Source organism: Dendrobates tinctorius, unplaced genomic scaffold, assembly GCF_039654945.1.
Source record: "Dendrobates tinctorius isolate UK_male_01 unplaced genomic scaffold, ASM3965494v1 ptg000012l, whole genome shotgun sequence".
In the NCBI taxonomy this organism is placed as follows: domain Eukaryota; kingdom Metazoa; phylum Chordata; class Amphibia; order Anura; family Dendrobatidae; genus Dendrobates; species Dendrobates tinctorius.
This window is the reverse complement of record NW_027361680.1, coordinates 10,352,501-10,371,371: the sequence shown is the minus strand read 5'-3', so window position 1 is coordinate 10,371,371 and position 18,871 is coordinate 10,352,501. Positions and strand designations below refer to the sequence as shown.

The 18,871-nt window shown below is 42.3% G+C and overlaps 1 protein-coding gene across 10 annotated transcripts in view; it reads left to right on the top strand.

Annotated features, from left to right (window-relative positions):
- The window catches only part of RBFOX2 (RNA binding fox-1 homolog 2), a 346,684-nt gene that overhangs the window by 119,857 nt on the left and 207,956 nt on the right, over nucleotides 1-18,871 (top strand). For all 10 annotated transcript variants that reach the window (XM_073557990.1, XM_073557987.1, XM_073557984.1 and 7 more), the window contains one exon: nucleotides 14,742-14,802. In XM_073557990.1, the coding sequence (XP_073414091.1) occupies nucleotides 14,742-14,802 (61 nt within the window). The remainder of the gene's footprint in view (nucleotides 1-14,741; nucleotides 14,803-18,871) is intronic.

Sequence of the window (18,871 nt, the reverse complement as noted above, 5' to 3'; positions counted from 1 at the left end):
GTTTAGTAGGTAGATGGCAGGATCCAGCTAAACTCCCACATAGAACCTTGCGTATAAAAAAAATTTCACCTCTCAGAATCCCGCCAACCCAAGTCGGACCAGAAGATATGGAATGAGGAACCCGATTCTGAACAGCGACACAGCATATATTCGGCAACTGATGGTTCAATTAATTAAGGAGATCCGGAGTATGACGTCAGATATCAATATTTTATACTGATTCTCTTTATAGAGCGTGCAAATAGAAGACATAGCCACTTTTTCCCAAATGCTGCTCTGCCAACATTAAGGGGGCAGCTCCTTCCCAGGAGAGACTCCCATCTGATCATATAGGAATGTTTCAACAGGAGTTCCCCCTGAGAGTTTATAATCCTACTAGCTGAAGAGCCCGGTGTTGCCTGGGCATAGTATCCAACTGTGGTTAGTTATAACAAATTATAATGATTATATTGCACATAACATTTCACATCATATATTCAGCACTACAGATTTGCAGCACCAATTAACTAATTACCCAAGTATTGATAGTATTTTATTTTTCAACTCATTCAAGATTTTTGGTTTTTCCTTTCTGTGCAAAAATGAACAGATTTTTGGCAGTTCCAACTCTTGAACAGACCACGTAAAGTTGACCATGAGACTTGGAGATTGCAAATCGATCCCTACTACTTTCAAGGACTGTCCCTGAGCATTGTTAATGGACATTGCAAATAGCAGTTGAACTGGAAACTGGAGGCATTTAAAATAAAAAAAAAAAACAAATCATGATGGAATGAGTGGAATTCTTGGAATGAAAATGTCCTGTCCTTTGGCACATTCTGTTTTTGAGCAGTGTATCTAATCCTATCCTGTGTAATACCGTCTGCTATGCCGTGTATCTAACCCTATCCTGTGTGATACTGACTGAGCTGTGAACCTAATCCTATTCTATGTGATACCGGGCTCCCCCTGCAGTCTGTGTCAGAGGGTGGTCTGTGTTGGCACGGTAATAAATGATTTCCAGCTTTACAGAAGGACGATAACACCATAGAAATAATAGGCCAAATTGTTTGGTGAATTGGAACGCGCAGGGTTAAAATTTCGCCTCACAACATAGCCTATGACACTCTCGGGGTCCAGACGTGTGACTGCAAAATTTTGTGCCTGTAGCTGCGACTGCAGATGCCAATCCCGGACATACATACGCTTTTTCCCCATTATGTACCTAGGGGCAAAATTGTTTAGTGTATTGGAACGCACAGGGTTAAAATTTCACCTCCCAGCATAGCCTATGAAGCTCTCGGGGTCCAGACGTGACTGCAAAATTTTGTGGCTGTAGCTGCGACGGTGCAAATGCCAATCCCGGGCATGCGTGCATGCATACATACATAGAGCTTTATATATTAGATAAATATCTGATATTAACCCCTTAGTTGACGGGCCCTTTTTGCATTTCCTTTAAAAATCAGTCACTTGAGAGATGCTCATGGAGCCATAAAATGAAGAGGCAAGATGTTTGATTTGGATAAACTGAAAGAACACTCCATTGGTTATAGCAAAGTTAAGGCCCTTTTACACTTAGCGATGCACCAGCGATTCGACCAGCGATCCAACCCGGTCAGGATCGCTGGTGCATCGCTAAATGATCGCTAGTGAGCTGTCACACAGGCAGACCTCACAGCGATGCAGCAGTGACGCAGCGCATGATACTCGCCTTTCACACACAGCGATCCTTGCGTCCGCCCGCCCGCCTCCACACGTCGCTTGTTGTCAAAGCAGGAAGCCGACGACGAGAAATGGAGCCGGACCTTCTCGCGCGATCAGCGATGGACAGCGGGGGAGCCGGTCGGAGGTAAGTATCACACATAGCGATATCGCTATAACGTCACAATCTGTGACGTTATAGCGATATCGTTATGTGTAAAACCCCCTTTAGACGTAATGGCGTCAAACAAAAGAACCTACAAAGTGTTCCCATCAACCAAATCTGCATGTCTGAACCCGCCGAAATCCACGGGTGTACCATTGTTGAATCCAGACTATTTGGGACCAGGGGTTGATAAATAAAAGATCATTAGGGAATTAGGGGAGGCCAGACCAAATCCCTTTATACAAGAAAGCCAAACCTCTTGTAAACTGTATAGGACCCAATAAAGTAAATGCGATCTTAATGGACTGTTGTCCACAAAAGTGAATTCAGCTGAATCTGGGCCAACCATAAGTTCTAGATTTCAATCTATTTACAAGTGATTCTCACAAAATATCAAAAAGTTAATTTTATTTCAGTTCTTCAACACAAAAGGTGAAACTCATATGTTCTATAGAGTCATTACAAACTAAATTAGAATGCACTCAATACGTGGTCGGGGCGCTTATTGCATCATTGACGGTGGAAACGTTACACTAGACCTCAAGCAGCTTGGATTTTGTTCCTCTCCAATCTTCCTCCTCACTCTGGGACCTTGATTTCCAAATGAAATGCAAAATGTATTTTCATCTGAAAACAACACCTTGGACCACTGATCAACAGTACAGTTCTTTCTCCTTGGCCCAGTCAAGACTCTTCTGGCGTTGTCTATTGGTCATGAGTGACTTGACACAAGGAATGCAACACTTGTAGCCCATATCCTGGATATGTCTGTGTGTGGTGGTTCTTGAAGCAATGACTCCAGCAGCAGTCCATGCCATATGAATCTCCCTTAAATTTGTGAATGGTCTTAACAATCCTATCAAGGCAGCAGTTATCCCGGTTGCTTGTGCACCTTTTTCTACCACACTTTTTCCTTCCACTCAACTTTCCATTAATGTGCTTGGATACAGCACTCCGTGAACAGCCAGCTTCTTTAGCAATGAGCTTTTGCGGCTTTCCTTCCTTGTGGAGTGTGACAATGACTGCCTTCTGGAGATCTGTCAAGTCAGCAGTCTTCCCCATGATTGTGGAGCCTACTGAAACAAACTAAGGGACCTTTTTAAAAGCTTGGGAAGCCTTTGCAGGTGTTTTTTGTTAATTATTCTAAATTACTGAGTTAATGACTTCTGTGTTTTCATTGGCTGTAAGCCATAATCCTCAATATTAACAGAAATAAACACTGGAAATAACTGTTTGTAATGACTGAGTTTCACTTTTTGTATTGAACTAAAATTTTTTTGATATTCTAATTTTGTAAGAAGCACTTACATTATAAGCCCAGAACTGAGCCCAAAAAGGAATCGTAAGTGAGCCGCCGAATAATATTTAATGGCCGGCACTGACAGGCCTCCCTCTGATTTATGAGCGGTAGGGACATGTTTGGAGATTCTATGGCATCTTATCATTCCAAATAAACTTCATAATAGTGGTTTGGAGAACACCAAGTTCCCCTGGGAAAGATCACTGATTTTGTGACGCCGTGAGTGACTGGGATCAGCGACCGGCTGATCGTGCTTGATCGGCCTGGGCCATTTTCTTTGATCTTTGGTCTCCCGCTGGCCAGCACGCATCGCTGCGTGTGGCAGAGAGAGACCAGCGATCAGCGACGCTGGTTTTTAATGTTAACATCAGGTGTCCAGGAGCCGCACGGCTCTTAATACCCGATGTTTACCTTGGAAACCAGCGTGTAAACAGCGGGTATCCAAGAGCCGCGGCTCCTGGATACCCGATGTTTACATTAGAAACCAGCTTGCTCGCTGGTCCTGATCGCTGGAGGGGCTGTCTAACGATGTCCCAGCGATCCCATCCATGTCTGATCGTTAGTGGGATCGCTGGGACATCGTTATGTGCAACGGGGCCTTTACAGCAAGAGTTTCGAAATAATAAAGTAGTTGGGAAGTAGAGACACTTTGAGGCTTTATGACTGATCAATGAGAGGGAAAGGCAGCATTCATTTGTTTAATAGGCTTTTCAATTCACCAAAGAGGAATGGGTAATTACAATTTATATAGATTATTATTGTAAAACGACTTATTAACCCCCAAATATTTGATGGCCTCAGTTTTGCATTTAAACTTTATTAAATCTTTAAGAATACTTGGACGAAAATTCAGAGCTAAAGCTTCTGTTTTGGAGTTGTTTGTTCTGTGTCCCGATAAACGTCCATATGCTTTTAAAGTATCCTTGAGATTAGGAAGCGTTGTGTGAAGGTTAATAGAACATCATCAGCAGATGATACCTTAAATATTTTATCGTTTACTTCCTCTCCTGAAATGTTAGGGTATTGTTGATTCATTGGAGCCAAATTCTCGATACACGTTATATAGAGCAGGGAGAAAAGGAACACACCTGACATGTACCGTTCAAGATGTTGGAAGAGGAGGAGATATGGAAGGGTAGTTTAATTGAAGCTGAAAGGGATCTATACAATGTCCTTAATGCCGTTAAAAACCCCTGAGACACCAAATGTCTTCATTGTTTCAAAGAGAAAAGGCCAATTAAGGCGATCAAAAGCCTTCTCTGCATCAAGGCTCAAAATGAGGGTTTGTGACTTATTTTTATTAGACCCTTCTAATGTCCCCACGCTGACGAAAATGGACAAAAACCACCTGGTCCTTATTAAGTTGGGGTAGGCAACAATTAACCTATTGGCCAACATGTATGGAAATATTTTCAAATCTTGAGTAGAAGGCTATTGGACAGTAATTGGAACAATACAGGGGGTTCCTTCCTGCCTTAAAGATGAGGATCAAGTATGAAAGCGATATCCACAAGAAGAAAATTCTTTCGGCACACTGGCATAAATGAAAAAACTTTATTAGGCTAATATGCCATATTAAAAAGTAAAAAACACCTGACGTGTTTCTGGTGCGCAAAGGCACCCTTAGTCATAGGCTATGACTAAGGGTGCCTTTGCGCACCAGAAACTCGTCAGATGTTTTTTACATTTTAATATGGCATATTAGCCTAATAGTTTTTTCATTTATGCCAGTGTGCCGAAAGAATTTTCCTCTTCTTGTGGATATCTGCTGTGCTCACCAGCGCGTTCGTGCACCCACCTGTGGATTAATGAACTCAGCCCAAAGTGGTTTTAATTCAGATGCGATGCAAGCTCCAAGTCCTCCCTCACCCACACTCCTATGAAAGTGATAATGTATCTGAAATGGGGGAACCTTCCATGAATGAGTTGAACATCTTAGTCATATAGGGTGTTAACTTTTCAGCAAAAGTTTTGTAGTACAGATAAATCAACCCATCTTTTCCTGGGGACTCACCTAGAGGCAAGTATTTCAGAATTTCTGCAATCTCATCCTCAGTAACTGGCTTAAGAGGGTGTTTTTTTTTTTTTTTTTTTTCTTCTGATTTGGGCACTGGTAGCTTTAGGTTGAATAGTTTTTCAATAGAGTATCCCTATGGTTCATATTTGAGGGAGGTGTATCCTGGAAGTTGTAAAGCTTGCAATAGACATTATAAAATAGGTGTGAGGATGGTACGATACACTACAATCCATTTGACATATTGAATTTAAGTCTGGGGATTTGAGGACGTGGCCCTATCCTTCAATTGCCTAGCCAATAATGTGTGTGTAAACCTTATTGTCTTTTTAATAATTTTGATTTGTGTATAGTAGTTTTTTTAACCTTGCGTAGAGAAAGATCCTTCAACCTATTTCTAATCTCGAATACCCTCCTCAAAACCCGCAAAGATGTGTCACCGCATTGTGTCCCTCCCACAAAACTGAAGGGGAGGACACAAGGAGGACTCATTAAGGTGAAAAATCAGGTGTTCAAGTAAAGTCTTCCTAATATTGGGATCCTTAATCAAGAACTCATTCAGATGCCAATGGCAGACTTGAGTTAATGGTTGAGAAGATTTAAGATCTAACAGTATTGGGTCATGGTTGGACGAGGTAATTTGGCCCATCTTCATCTAAAGCTGTGTGCACACGCTGCGGATTAGGTTCGGATTCATCCGCGCGGATTTTGTAAAATCCGCAGGTGAAACCGCAGGTCAAAATACCTGCGGTTTTACCTGCGGATTGCTCTGCGGTTTTGTCCTGCGGTTTTTCATCTCAATGGAGGAGATGGCAAACCGCAGGGGAATCCGCAGAAAGAATTGACATGTCAATTCTTTCTGCGGATTGAAAACCGCGGAAAATTCCGCACCATCTGCATTGCGGTTTTTGATAACCATAGGGAATCATGGTACTGTACACCACAGCAAAAACTGCTGCGGGTCCGCAGCGGCCAAAACCGCTGCGGAACCGCAGCAAAATCCGCAGCGTGTGCACACAGCCTAAAGGGTTAAGATATTTGCAAAAGGAAAAATTTCCAGGAAAAACTCCTGGCATGTGGGGTTACTCCTGTGGAACAAAATGAGTCTACTAGGAATCTGATTAGGATAAGCTATTTACCATGGGATGGGGGTAGAGCCCAAAGAAGAAAGGAACACAAAAAAATGAAAAGAAAACCCTTTCTAACAGGTCAGTCCAGAGCTCCCCCTGGCTTATATTGCTTAAAACATGGCATAGAAACCGCTCTTAATATCTTAACAAACCTTGAGTATACATGTACCGGTCAGTACTTACAGAAATAGATAAGTACGATATTCTCAAGGCACCAGGGAAAGAAAAAAAAAAAAATAACATTAGTGCTATCCAACACCATTAAAATCGAACCCTGTGAGGTCTACTGGGAGCTAAGTCTCACCAACACCTTTGTCCTCCAGCCCCCTTTTTTGGCATCAGACCGCATAGGGGCCTCCAAATCCATAATCTTTGGGGGGGGGCACTGCAGTCCAAAAGCTTCAAAAAAGCTGGCAAATCATCCAAGGACCGCAGTGTTGCAGAGATTCCTACACTATGAGCTGTTAGGGTTTCCCTTTTGCCCTATCTCTAAGGGATTTGGATATCCTTTAGGATGTTTAATGAAGGTTTGAGAAATCTTTTCTCTAGGATTAATACGAGACAGGTCTGGAAACAACTGGATTTCAATACCCAAGTTTGATATCTCCTTCTGAGACATGGCCTTTGTCATAATCTCTTCTTTGGTCTTGTAATCATGTAAACGACAGATGTCACTTGGGTACGTTGATCCTTCAGGCTGCAGAGCTTGAGGTGCCCTGTCAAATTTAATAGGTGTTGAAGGTGGATCTCCCAGGACAGAATTGGAGATCGTTTGATCAGTTGATTTAGGATTATTTTAGTTTTCCTGAACATTTGATGTTGGGATGCCACTTACCCTAATATTACATCTCCTGCCCCTATAATCAAGCTCGTCTAAATGGACATGGAGGTCCTTTACAGTCTTTTGTTGTGAAATCATTAGCTGGTTTAGTTTAGCTACATGAGATCGAGTAGTGTCATGAGACCCTTCCAGAGTATCTTTACGGCCTGTCAGGAGCTGCAGATCATGTCTCACACATGCTATCTCAGACCTGGAAGTGTCCTTGACCTCCTCTGTTAGGGATTTGCAGTCCTCCTTAGAGGGAAAATGTGATGGGAGTTTCTTCCAATGAACTTGAGGTAGGTCATATGCTATACCCTCCTCACTGCCAGAAGAATCCACAGTAAGATCACTACAGTCCCTCTCATTATTGGCAGAATAAGATGTTATGGGGTAGCCCCTTTAAAGAAAGTGTCTCCTGTACCCCGGTCAGCCCTAACGTTTTTGTAAAGGGGTTTTGTTTGCTCTAGGCAGTAATGAAGGCCCAATGGTATGGTATTGCGAGGAGGGGAGGGAAGCCTGACTTTGTCTTTTCAGGCACCTAGCCGCTGTCTTGCGAGCCAAGTTGTGCAAGTGAACCCTACGTATTCAGGCCAACCTAAGCCCGCAGCTGCTGAGGGACCTCTCCCATGTGCCCATCCACCTTACCCCCTCCAGGCTTGTCCTCTCCAGCAGAGGCCAGCACATCCCCCTCATCTGAACCACCGAGCAAGCTGTCGTCCTCTGCGGCAAGATGGCACCGGGACCTCAGTCCGCCATCTTTCTGAGAAGTGTCCAGAGCTGTCACGGGAACAGCAGCTGCTGCTCCTGCTTGTGCAGGTGTCTTGGTTCTTCTGGGGCCCATCAAAGGAGGTTAGTTGGAAAGCACTAATGCCTCAGAGCTTTATTAAAAGCGATGCCTGATTGGAACTCTCCCGACAAGCGTCCTCTCTGCATGACATCCCAGACACGTCCCCTACACTGAGGAGCTTAAATCTAAGCTTCTGTATAAATCCCCAAAAGGTGTGGTTCGACAAGCCCCCCCCCCCCCCCGATGGAACCACACACTGAGTCATATAGAGACACTTGGACACCGTTTTGGGGTCTGTTCTTGTGGTAGCCATATTTTTTAGGTGTTCGCAGAACTGTGGTCGACCACACTTGTCTGTCATAAAGACCACTAAAAGGATTGGACCCCTGTCTGATCTCTTTTCTGGAGGTGTCCCAAGTGACTCAGTCTGCCTTATTATAGTGTGTGTTGTAATTGTAATTGTTGTAAATAGTGTGTGTTGTGTTGTGTGTGTCATAAGATCAAGAGGATACATATATACGGGAATACAGACCATGAATAAATAGGGTGAGGGGGCAAGGAAGGGGGAGCCAGAGGGGGGGTATGGTATGCCCAAGTCCAGTAAAGGGGCTCAACAAGAATAAGGGTAATCTGTAGTGTTTTTAGATGAAACACAGGAGTGGCAAAGGGGATATGGTTGGCATATTCCGCCCAGGGGAGCCATACTTTCTCAAATTTACTAACTATAGGCATGGCTGATAATTTTTCATTAATCATGTACCAAGAAAGATGCTTTATAACATCTGACAAATCAAGGCTTGTTTTTTCCGAGTCAATGCTATGGTTTGTTTATAGAAAAAGGAAAAGAAAAAGCACCACTGCAAAAAAAAGCGCACACTGCACCAATTAAAGTGACGACTGAAATAAGTAATTTTTATTGATACAAAAGAGTTATACACAATAAAAACATGATAAAATCACAAAATTATGGCATCCATGGTACCTAAAATGCATATCAATACAAAAATGTCATACGTATAAGTACATATAATGTGAGCATATAATCCAGCGACACTATAGCAGTATACCTCCCTATTCCCAGGCTCATGGGAACTAAATAACCCTAAAAAAATCCCAGCCCATAATAAAGCAACCACAAACAAAAATCCATGTTATATAGTTTTCATGCTAAGACCCTAATAAGCCCAGATAGCAAGGAGAATGGGAAAGAGAAGTAAGCTCCACATGTCAGTGGTGCCAGGACACGTAGTAAGGCAAAACAATATCTAAAACTGCCACCAAGACAATCCAATAGTCGCAATGGAAATAAAGATACACGGATGCCATACCCAGGACCATTACCCCACGCGTATCGCCGTAACCTGTACGGCTTCGTCAGAGGAAGTTGTTGTGAGTTCATCATCCCCTTCACCTTTAATGTCTGATGAACTCCGTCTGCTGGTTAAGAGAGGTAGTGAAATTGATTGGGATGGGAAGAACCTGTCATCTGAACAGGCGGAGTGTGATTGGACATCTGGAGTTTGAGTGGATATAAGGCAGCCGACGCCCTGCAGGGCTGCTGGTGATCCTTTCTGCTCTGAGCTCTTGCATCCAGCTTAGTCCCTGTCTACTAAAAGCTAAGTTTTTGCCCTGCTATTATTCCATGAGATTTTGTCTGGTTTCCTTAGTGTTTGTATTCAGCCAGTCCTGGTTGGGACTGGCTGAATTCCATTTGTGTCTCTGATCAGTTGATCTCTTTGCTCTGTTTTCAGAATATACCTGAGTGCTGATATAGTGATTTTGAAGTCTAGCGACTTCAGGGCCTTTTTCCCTATCAGACGGTTGGGACATTTTTGGTAGGGTTTTTTGCGGATTGCAGCCAGCATCTTTTCTGTCCTGTCCTATATAGTTAGTTGGGCCCCATCGTTTGCTCAGCCTGTCTTTCTGTCTGTTTGTGTTTTCATCTGTTTTTTCACCGACAATACATGTTGGGGGCTGTCTATTGCTTTGGGGTCTGCTCTGGGGCAGTTTAGATTTCCCCTTTCCTTCTTTAGGCTTATGTAGTTCTCCGGCAGTGACGAGGGGTCTAGGGCACCGTAGGAACCCCCCACGGCTACTGTTAGTTGTTGTGTATAGGATCAGGGGTCTGCAATCCGATAGCTACCAACCTCTCCAGTTTTCTGGACTTAGCTTGTATTTTTGTTTTCTCCTCCTCTGGTGACTCGTTCATAACAGGAAGTGACACAAAGTGATCCAGGAAACCTTAAATACCTTGCAGAAGTCAGTCAGGGCATTGCCACACTCTGTGAACATCCCCTCTATGAGTCAGCAAGGGCAGAAAGTGTATAAACTGGCATCCCGGTCATGTGAACAGGGCCCATAGCAACCACACATGTGCAGTATAAGCGCCCAGTGAATACACGCTGGCAGTCTCACCGCAGCGCGCATGTATTATAGGAGCCCATAAGGGCCAAGAATACCAGCTTCACCGTGCCTGCGTCCAGTGGAACGCAGGCTAGCATGTTTGAGGCGCATCAGACCTACGCGCATGAAGCCACCACCAGCGTGAGTTACTGCTAGTACATAAATAAACGCGCGCTCCGCTCCCGGGAACACTGAAACACACACATACCGGACATACATAGACACCATATAATACAATACACACACATGGGGATGAATAGGAACACAGGACACAACAAATATACAAACTTCACCCTGCTATGTGATGTCATAACCAATGATCAAGACGCTCATTAAAAAGAGCCCTGAATAAGTGAAAATATATCACAAGGTATATCGCAGCAAAAGAAAGGCCAAAAATACTGCAAATGCTAAAAGGCTAGTCACATCAAGACAACTCCGAACAAAAAGAAGGGGAAGAGGGGGAAAAAAAGGGGGGGGGGAGAGGTGGATAAAGGAAAGGCGCACAATAATTAGGGCTATGTGAACAAGGTCATACTACTTGTGTATAGACAGAGGGCATATAAGATACCCATCTATCTAAACACAGTAGCAACCATAGTTTGCCAATAATGCCAGGACCTACTTAATAGTTGTCCCACTCCAGTATGTCCACTACAACCGAGGGAACAGATGTCAACCAAAAAGGAGCACTAATAAAGAAAAATGCATGTAAATCACCTCCCAGAGCTCTGATGACATTCCAAAATAGACCTATCTTGATAAATAAGGTCATATAAACCAGGGTATACCCCCTCCATCCTCATGCCATAAGGCAGAGATAAGATCAACTATCCACCAACTCATCCCAAAAACAAAAAAAAAAACCCGTTCCGAAGGTCAAATAATTACCCATACAATTTCCTTCTATCCTAGTGCCCTTAAATAAACAATCCTCATGAGCCAGGTAAGAGACCAGATAAGGTCTTCTAATGTTTAATGACCTCACATTTATTACTGAAATTCCAGAGTTCATAGGAAACTCCCAATAAACACAGCTCCATAAGATGAGTGTCTAAAATCCAGAGACGGTGATGGCTGAAAGCCAACAAGTCCAGAGGCTGACAGCGGGCATTTAACTACCGTTTCCAGCCCCCAGGCCGGAAATGAGCGCATCGCCGACATCAGTCACGTGATCGGGGGTCAGCAAGGCGTTGCCTTGACAACCAGAGGTCTCATGGAGACCTCTATGGTTGTTGCCGACACATTGCTATGAGTGCCACCCTGTGGTCGGCGCTCATAGCAACGCAGTAAATCTGCTACATATGGGCGATCTGAATATTGCCTATATGTAGCAGAGCCAATCAAGTATGGCATGCTACTAGCCTCCCATGGAGGCTATTGAAGCATGCCAAAAGTAAAATAGTGTTTAAAAATTAAAAAAACAAAAAAAAAACCTAAGTTAAGATCACCCCTCTTTCGCCCCAATCAAAATAAAACAATAAAAAAAACATACACACATTTGGTATTGCCGCGTTCAGAATCGCCTGATCTATCAATAAAAAGGATTAACCTGATTGCTAAACGGCGTAGCGATAAAAAAATTCAAAATGCCAGAATTACGTTTTTTTTGGGTTGCCTCGACATTGCATTAAAACTGCTGCAATATCCATGATACCAAAACCAAACTCTGACCATTTATTGTGGTCTAACTACAGACCAATATCCCTTATTAACATCGACCTAAAGATCTTGGCTAAAATCCTGTCTCAACACCTAAACTCAGGCCTGGGATTTCTAATACATAGAGATCAGGTGGGCTCAACCCCTACACTCAGCGCAACCTAGCAAGTATGCCATGATCACTTGATATTAACCCCTTAATGACTGGAGCTTTTTTGGTTTTTCGCTCCCCTTTTTTCCAGAGCCATAACTTTTTTTTTTTTTTTTTTTAATTTTTCCTTCAATATGGCTGTGAGGGCTTATTTTTTGTGGGACGAGTTGTACTTTTGAACGACACCATTGGTTTTACCATGTTGTGTACTCGAAAACGGGAAAAAAATCCAAGTGCGGTAAAAATTGCAAAAAAAAAAAAGGCAATCTCGCACTTTTTTTGTTTGGCTTTTTTTCTAGGTTCACTAAATATTAAAACTGACCTGCCATTCTGATTCTCCAGGTCATTAAAGGGAATCTGTCACCCCTTTTTTGAGATATCATATGATATCATTCAATTGTGTGTCACATAAGGATTCTCTTAGTACTTTTGCTTCCCCCTGACCTCGCACCTTTCATGCATAAATACCTTTTTTATATCTGTTCAGATGTATGTAAACTGCCACTGTCCGGTCCGCTGGGCGGGGCTTATTCAACGCCCCCCCCCCCTTCCTTTCTTGCTCTACGCGTTTCTTGTGTAGAGCAAGACAGGGAGGGGAGGAGCAGGTGAATAAGCCCCGCCCATTGGACCAGACAGCGGCAGTTTACATACATATGAACCGATATAAAAAAGGTATTTATGCATGAAAGGTGCGGGGTCAGGGGGAAGCAAAAGTACGAAGAGAATCCTTATGTGACACACAATTGAATTATATCTTTATCTCAAAAAAAGGGGTGACAGATTCCCTTTAAGAGTTAACAGACGACAAACATGTCTAGGTTCTCTTTTATCTTTTAAGTTGTGGAAAAAAAAATCTCCAGAATTTGCTAAAAAAAAGTGCAGTTTTCTGACACCCGTAGTGTCTCCATTTTTCGTGATGGGGTTGGGTGAGGGCTTGCTACATTAAAAACAAATTCTGAACTGACTGTTTTTCTGTTGTCAGCAATGTCTCATCAAAATGTTATTTTTTACTCTACGCATTTATATAGCACCATTCCGGAGTGCTTTAGACATTAGTGTCGCTATCCTCATTGAGGCTCACGAGATCAATTCCCTATCAGTGTGTCTTTAGTGTGTTGAAGGAAACCGGAGATCCCAGAGAACGCATGCAAACAAGGTCCAAACCTGCAAACAAACTCCTTGCAGATGTTGTCATAGGTGGGATTTAAACGCAGGACCCTAGTGCTGCAAAGTAACAGTGCCAACCACTGAGCCACTGTGCTGCCTATGTCATTGGACAGCCTTTCAGTAGTAAATCAGGGACTGCAGTAGTTGGTCATTAAAAGTGGCATTGTGTTGAATTTGGAGAAGCCACTTGTTATCTTGGTAGTTCAAACAAGTACAAATGGCAGCAACCTGGAAATTTGGCTAATAAACATTATTTGCAATGGAAGCTGTATTTTGATTGCGACTTTATATGGTGATGATGCTAATTGTCTCTTCAGAGAGGAAGAGGACTAGAACTCCAGTGCCACCTATTGGAAGTAGCAATCCTAAAAGTCAATGTCGACCCTTTAATGAGCCTTGTTACATGACTTAGGATAAAAGCCAAGCCAGAATATCAATTTGCAGACACTGTTTCGGGGTACTGACCCTCATCAGTGCAAAGTGTGAGATCTGGTTTTGCTGTGAGAGAGGCGTCTGACCGATGTCTATTTTTGCCACTTTTCATTCCATCAGTTGAAGCAAATCCAAATGAGTCATTCCATTAGTATGACATCGATTGTGTTGAATCTCTGTTTAAGCCTTGTGATAAGTTGGGTACCCTAAGGGGGGTATGTGCACACATTGCGGATTGTGCTGCGGATTTTTCGGGGTGGATTTTGCTAAATCCGCACGTAAAATGACCTGTGTTTTACCTGCAGATTTAGTACAGACTTTCTGTGAATTTTCTGCAGTTTTTGTGTGGATTTCCCGTGCGTTTTTACACCTGCGGATTCCTGTAATGGAGCAGGTGTAAAAATGCTGTGGAATCCGTGCAAAGAATTGACATGCTGTGCATGCAAGTCTGCACGCAGCATGTGCACGGTGTTTTTTGTTTTACATTGAATACAATGGTCCTATACAGCGCAGGAGACTCTGCTGCGGAACCGAAGGGCCAAATCCGCTGCGGATCCGCATGTACCCTAAATATTCTCATTGTGTAGATATTTTTTAAGCCATCTTGGAGGCATCCATAGCCAGGAAAAACAACCGATCAAGGACAAATACATTTAAGCAGGAAATTATCTTGGTAAAAAAAGTAACATGCAGATTGTAGAAGTTTTCCTCACCTTATTCATTTTGCAAATATGTAAATTTAAATTTCTTACAAGCTGCAAAACACAATAAAGCTGCACGTTTATTTTACTTAGACATTGACACCACTCATAACCTTTTCACTCTTTGTACACCCCTTATTTAACTCCTTGTGTTTGCATGTGTGGTGGTTATACATTGAATCCTTGCGTTGCCCATGCATGCTTTCGTGGGTTGGATGGCTTTCTGCATGAAACGGCTTCTGCATGTCGAATATGATTTATGGATATTCTAACTGTATCTTTTTTTTTTTTTTTTTTCCCCCGCTTACGAAATTTGTGCTAGGTCAACAATGCAACAGCTCGTGTGATGACCAATAAAAAAACTGTGACTCCCTATGGAAATGGTGAGACTTGTTGGTTGACTCAGTATGTTAACATGTGCCACAAAGTAACATGTAAAATTATACATTTCAGGTAGTTTTTAGTCTTATTCACATCTATTTGGATGGACAAGCATCTATACTGTAACTATTGGCCTGAATAGCTGCGTACATTTTATCTTTATCTTCCATTGGAAAAGCAGGCACAGGAACCGGTCTGGAAAAGAAAAGTGATGCTTGCCTGCAATCATTTTACCAATGTGTAGTACAATGCCATTTTAAATATAGCTTGTTAGTTAGAAGGTTGGCTGTATATGACGTCATGTGCGTGGTGCCAGGGACGTGAGCAGTTGGTGCTGTCTACTCAGGGAGATTGTCGGCCATGACTGAAATCCTGCTCACCATTGTGTACTGAGCAGGAAGTCTGTCAAGGAACAGTTTGCTCACTTGTTTGGATCGCTTACTGCTTACAGCCCTACCACCACCTAGATGACAGGAAATAAGTAGCTGCAGAGAGAATACAACATCATTTTTTCCCCTGCAGCCATTTTTACAGCCACAAATATTTAAAAGGTATTTCACTGTAGCAATATGTTTTTTGTTTTGGTTGTTAGGTTTACATTAAAAGGAGTCTGTCAGGACTGAATGATTGTTCAAACCAAGTGCAGCTGCTCTGTGGTGGAGGCCACGTGTTTAAATGCCTCTTCCCACCTGCTTGTTTTACATCCATCTCCACCCTTCTGAGTCTTATCAAGCCAGAGCTGTCTGTCATAGAAGAAGAGTGGAGATAGAGGGAAAATAAGTAGGTGGGAAGGTGTAGTTAAATGTTTGGCCACACCAAGAGTGCGCAGAGCACTTTGTCAGCACATGATTGTTAAAACCGAGCCCATTTTAAAGGGATATTACTACAACAAATTTCATTATTTGTAACACTAACCTCTTACCCATCAAAACGTCACAACATTTGATGAAATGGCTAGTGTGATAAGTTCAAGGTGTGGTTACCTTGTTAGAAAGTTTTGACAGTAACTCAGTCTTGTGTGCTCGTCTTTATATTCATACATAAAGAAACTGACTAACAAATTACTGGCACTGTACACATGGTACAGTGTTATGAATGAGTCACCGGAGGAGGAAAAAACAAAAATGCAAGCTAAGTCCAGAAAACCGGAGAGGTTGGTAGCTAGCGGATTGCAGACCCCTGATCCTATTCACAACAACTAACAGTAGCCGTGGAGAGTTCCTATGGTGGTCCTAGACGCCTCTTCACAGCCGGAGAACTAAATAAGCCTAAAGAAAGAAAGGGGAAATCTAAACTGCCCCAGAGCAGACTCCAAAGCAATAGACAGCCCCCACATGTATTGTCGGTGGAAACAGATGAAAACACAAACACAGAGACAGGCAGAGCAAATGATGGGGCCCAACTAACTAGATAGAAAAGGACAGAAAAGATGCTGGCTGCAATGCGCAAAAACCCTACCAAAAATGTCCCAACACGTCTGATAGGAAAAACGGCCCTGATGTCACTAGACTTCAAAATCCCTATATCAGCACTCCGATATATTCTGAAGACAGAGCAAAAGAGATTTAACCGATCAGGGACAAAAATGGAAATTCAGCAGAGCCCCAGCCGGGGCTGGCAGAACACAAATCTAAGCAAATCAGACAAAATCTCATGGAACAATAACAGAGCAAACTTGGCTTTAGAAGACAGGAACTGAACTGGAGGCCAGAGCTCAGAGCAGAGAAATCACCAGCAACCCTACAGGGCGTCGGCTGCCTTATATCCACTCAGATTCTGGATGTCCAATCGCAATCCACCTGTTCGGGTGACAGGTTTCTCTCATCCAAATCAGTTTCACCACCTCCTTTCACCAGCAGAGGGAGTTCATCGGATCTCAAAGGTGAACGAGAAAATGAGCTCACAACAGTACAGCATAGGGACACAAGCTAATGTTTCACAAAGCGCTTAAGATGGCGAAAATGATTGTTCATCACTAGTCTCTTCTGCAAATGAAGGTGAGAAGACCTGATAGTATGGCCTCAGCAGATGCTTGCCAGGATGTGTGTGCAATTGCCAGGTATTGTGCACACATTTTTAGTAGGATAAAAATCGGAATAAAAAGAGATCAAAAAATGTCATGTGGCCGAAAATGGTACCAATAAAAACGTCAACTTGGAAAAAAAATAAGACCTCACATGACTCTGTGGGCCAAAATATGGAAAAATTATAGCTCTCAAAACGTGGTGATGCAAAAACTATTTATTGCAATAAAAAGCGTCTTTTAGTGTGTGACAGCTGCCAAACATAAAAATGCGCTATAAACAGTAAATCAAAACCCCCCCTTATCACCCCCTTAGTTAGGGAAAAATAATTTAAAAGTGTTTATTTCCTATTTCCGGTTAGGGTTGGCGTTAGAATTGGGGGGTTTCCACTGTTTAGGCACATCAGGGGCTGTCCAAACACAACATGACATCCGATCTCAATTCCAGCCAATTTTGCGTTGAAAAAGTCAAAACAGCGCTCCTTCCCTTCCGTGCTCTGTCATGTGCCGAAACAGTGGTTCCACGCACATATGGGGTATCGGCGTACTCATGCCAAATTGCACAATATCTTTTGGGGTCCAATTTCTCCTGTTACCCTTGGTAAAATAAAAAAAAAATAAATCTTAACTAATTTTTTTTTTTTGTGGGGGGAAAAAGTTAAATTTTTTTTTTTTTTTTTTACATTCCATAAATTCCTGTGAAGCACCTGAAGGGTTAATAAACTTTTTGAATGTGGTTTTGAGAACCTTGAGGGATGCAGTTTTTAGAATGGTGTCACTTTTGGGTATTTTCGATCATATAGACCCCTCAAAGTGACTTCAAATGTGGTCCCTAAAAAAAAAAATGGTGTTGCAACAATGAGAAATCGCTGCTCAACTTCTAACCCTTAACTTCCTAACTAAAAAAAAAATTTGGTTCCAAAATTGTGCTGCTGTAAAGTAGACATGTGGGAAATGTTACTTATGTATTTTGTGTGCCATATCTGTAAATTAAGGGCATAAATTCGAAGTTGGAAAATTGCAAAACTTTCGCCAAATTTCCATTTTTTTTTTTCTTTGCTCACAAATAAGCTCAAGTTATATCAATAAAATTTTACCACTAACATGAAGTACAATATGTCATGAGAAAACAGTGTCAGAATCACCGGGATCCATGGAGCCGTTCCAGAGTTATTACCTCCTAAAGGGACAGTGGTCAGAATTGTAAAAATTGGCCTGGTCATTAACGTGCAAACCACCCTTGGGAGGTAAAGGGGTTACCCTTAGATACCCGATGTGTAACTTTTAGTTACCATCTCCCTGCATCAGCGCGCTGGTAACTAATGTACACATCGACGCTGCGCACTCAGCGTCGCTGGTGCTGATAGCTGGTGAAGCTGTCTGTTTGACAGCTCACCAGCGATCATGTAGTGACTCACCAGCGATCCTGACACATTGATATCGTTGTTGGGATCGCTGGTGAGTCGCTCTGTGTGACGGGGCCCTTAGATTGCTGGCTTGATTTACATTCCAGAGGTTTTCAATGGGGTTCAGGTCTGGAGAATGGGCTGCCCATTACAGGGTTTTGATGTGGTGGTCTATTAATGTGTATGTGATATATATATATATATATATATATATATATATATATATATATATATATATATATATATATATATATATATATATATACATACATACAGTGCCTACAAGTAGTATTCAACCCCCTGCAGATTTAGCAGGTTTGATAAGATGCAAATAAGTTAGAGCCTTCAAACTTCACACAAGAGCAGGATTTATTAACAGATGCATAAATCTTACAAACCAAAAAGTTATGTTGCTCAGTTAAATTTTAAACATAAAAGTGTGGGTCAATTATTATTCAACCCCTAGGTTTAATATTTTGTGGAATAACCCTTGTTTGCAATTACAGCTAATAATAGTCTTTTATAAGACCTGATCAGGCCGGCACAGGTCTCTGGAGTTATCTTGGCCCACTCCTCCATGCAGATCTTCTCCAAGTTATCTAGGTTCTTTGGGTGTCTCATGTGGACTTTAATCTTGAGCTC